The 2,002-nt window shown below is 45.1% G+C and overlaps 1 protein-coding gene across 2 annotated transcripts in view; it reads right to left on the bottom strand.

The window, feature by feature from the left end:
- The window catches only part of aig1 (androgen-induced 1 (H. sapiens)), a 23,924-nt gene that overhangs the window by 14,488 nt on the left and 7,434 nt on the right, over positions 1–2,002 (bottom strand). For both annotated transcript variants that reach the window (XM_015046652.1, XM_015046653.1), the window contains one exon: positions 1,247–1,402. In XM_015046652.1, the coding sequence (XP_014902138.1) occupies positions 1,247–1,402 (156 nt within the window). The remainder of the gene's footprint in view (positions 1–1,246; positions 1,403–2,002) is intronic.

The following is a 2,002-nucleotide window of genomic DNA, read 5'->3' as shown; positions in this document are numbered from 1 at the left end:
GTTGGTTGGTTGGATAATTGGATGGCTGGTTGGTTGGATAATTGGATGGTTGGTTGGTTGGTTGGATAATTGGATGGCTGGTTGGTTGGATAATTGGATGGTTGGTTGGTTGGTTGGATGGACAGTTGGATGGCTGGTTGGATGAAGCAGTCTTTATGCAGAAAGACCTTCTGGGAATTGAACCCTCTTCATTCCACCACATTCAGTAAAGTCGTTCTTACTGTCTGGCTGCAGCTCCTGTTAATAATTAGGCTTCATGTTTATTAACTCGTGTAGAAACAATCAGCTGATTAAGAAGGAATGACGTACTGTGTCTTTAAAAGACGGAAACCAATTTTCCAGCAGCAGAAGAACTGGGCCATGTCAGCTGATCCTGTCAGTTAGCTACGATGTTTTACCAAAAGGTTTTCACCTCACTGATGAGGCGAGTTGGATAACGGGAACCTCATCCATGTTCACAGCAGCCTTTTGTCCCACGCCCCTGAAGGCACCATCAACCGGTTCCTCTGCGGTTGGACGGAGGCCAGGACATGTTCTGCAGCGGGGATGGAGTTACCTGTGTGAACCCAAAGCCTGATCGGCTCCTCCTCTGCTCTCAGCAGGAGGCCCAACACGCCGCTTCCACTTTAAACGTTTTCTCAACTGTTTGGGTCCTTTAACTCCTAATTCTGATTATTTTCAATATTTTAATTAGATTTAACATCATTCTAAGATTATTTTTCTCAAAAAAACTTCCTTTGGTTGGTCAGTTTTCTGGTCTAGAGCGTTTCTTGTATTTCAAAGGAAGTTATTAGCATCTCGTTAGCATTAGCGCTAGCTTCCTTGATCTGGAGCTGCTTTTACCATGTTTAGGTAAGAAAAGTCAATAAAACTAAAGCTCCTCATACAAAGATCATTTGTGCTTCATTATTAGTTACTACAGTTAATTTTTAACTTTTGGAAACCAAGAGTCTCTTTTTAAGCTCATCCAGGATGGATAGTTTATGTTGTCTGAAATGAAGACTTTTTCCCTTTTGCTAATTTTCCTCCTGCTTCATTTGCTGACAGATATGACACTGATTTGTGTACACATTTAAGTACCAATCAAATATTTTACAGTACAACCTGATTAATGACCCAACATGATGGATAAAAGGTTAAAAAGGGTCATTTCCAACAAATGACTGGATGATTTATGGAAAACTGCCTGAAATTTCCAAATAAATGGAAGAAACTGGCCAACATGGCGTCTGTGTGGCGTCCTCACCGCTCCAACGGGGAACGCCAGCACCGCCATCATCCAGTCCCTCAGGCCGATCAGCTTCTTCAGCTGGCGCTCCTGCTCCCTGCTGTCGGCTCCTTTGGTCAGCAGACTGGACACGTCGATCAGGACGCACAGCCCGAAGAATACGGCCTGGATCACCTGCAGGAGGAAGCACAGCATCAGGCGCAGCAGCTGGACGGCGACGAGAGAGAAGCAGCTCAGGGTGTAACCTCCATCATGTAATGAAACACCGCCGTCGATACCATACGTCCACAGAGATGGATGACCTCTGGAGAGGAGGCCTGCGTCCCTCCTCCTCCTCCTCTTCCTCCCTGTGGGAGTCTAACATGTCACCCAGCGGATGTGAGGCTGGAGCTGTAAGCCAAAGCTCTCAACCTGAAAACTCATGAAACTGCTCCCACATACTCAGACAAGCCCGTCGACTGCCTACTTCTCATGTCAAATCACTCAATCACTAAGCTATGCTAAACATTTTCAAAGTTAGCAAAAGTGGTTAGGCGTTCAGGTAAAAGTTAACTTCTCTGTTGGCGAATTACTGGAAGTGTTCCCACAAATTCTGCCCAGTAAATTAGTAGTTCAGAAATTATCTGGAAAGACCAACTCAGGGATAGCAAAGGGGCTAAGCAGCAATTAGTGATGCTATTAGCATTTAGCAGGAAGTGTTCTGAGAAAGAGTGCTTACCACTGGCCAGTGTTGTGGTACTCGAAGTTGGTCTTGGTCTTAAGACCGGTCTTAAG

The sequence above is a fragment of the Poecilia latipinna genome, unplaced genomic scaffold (genome assembly GCF_001443285.1).
Source record: "Poecilia latipinna isolate Pla-1442-1.1 unplaced genomic scaffold, P_latipinna-1.0 Scaffold786, whole genome shotgun sequence".
NCBI lineage: Eukaryota > Metazoa > Chordata > Actinopteri > Cyprinodontiformes > Poeciliidae > Poecilia > Poecilia latipinna.
Note: the sequence above shows the minus strand (reverse complement) of the source record. Positions and strands in the feature narration are given on the sequence as shown.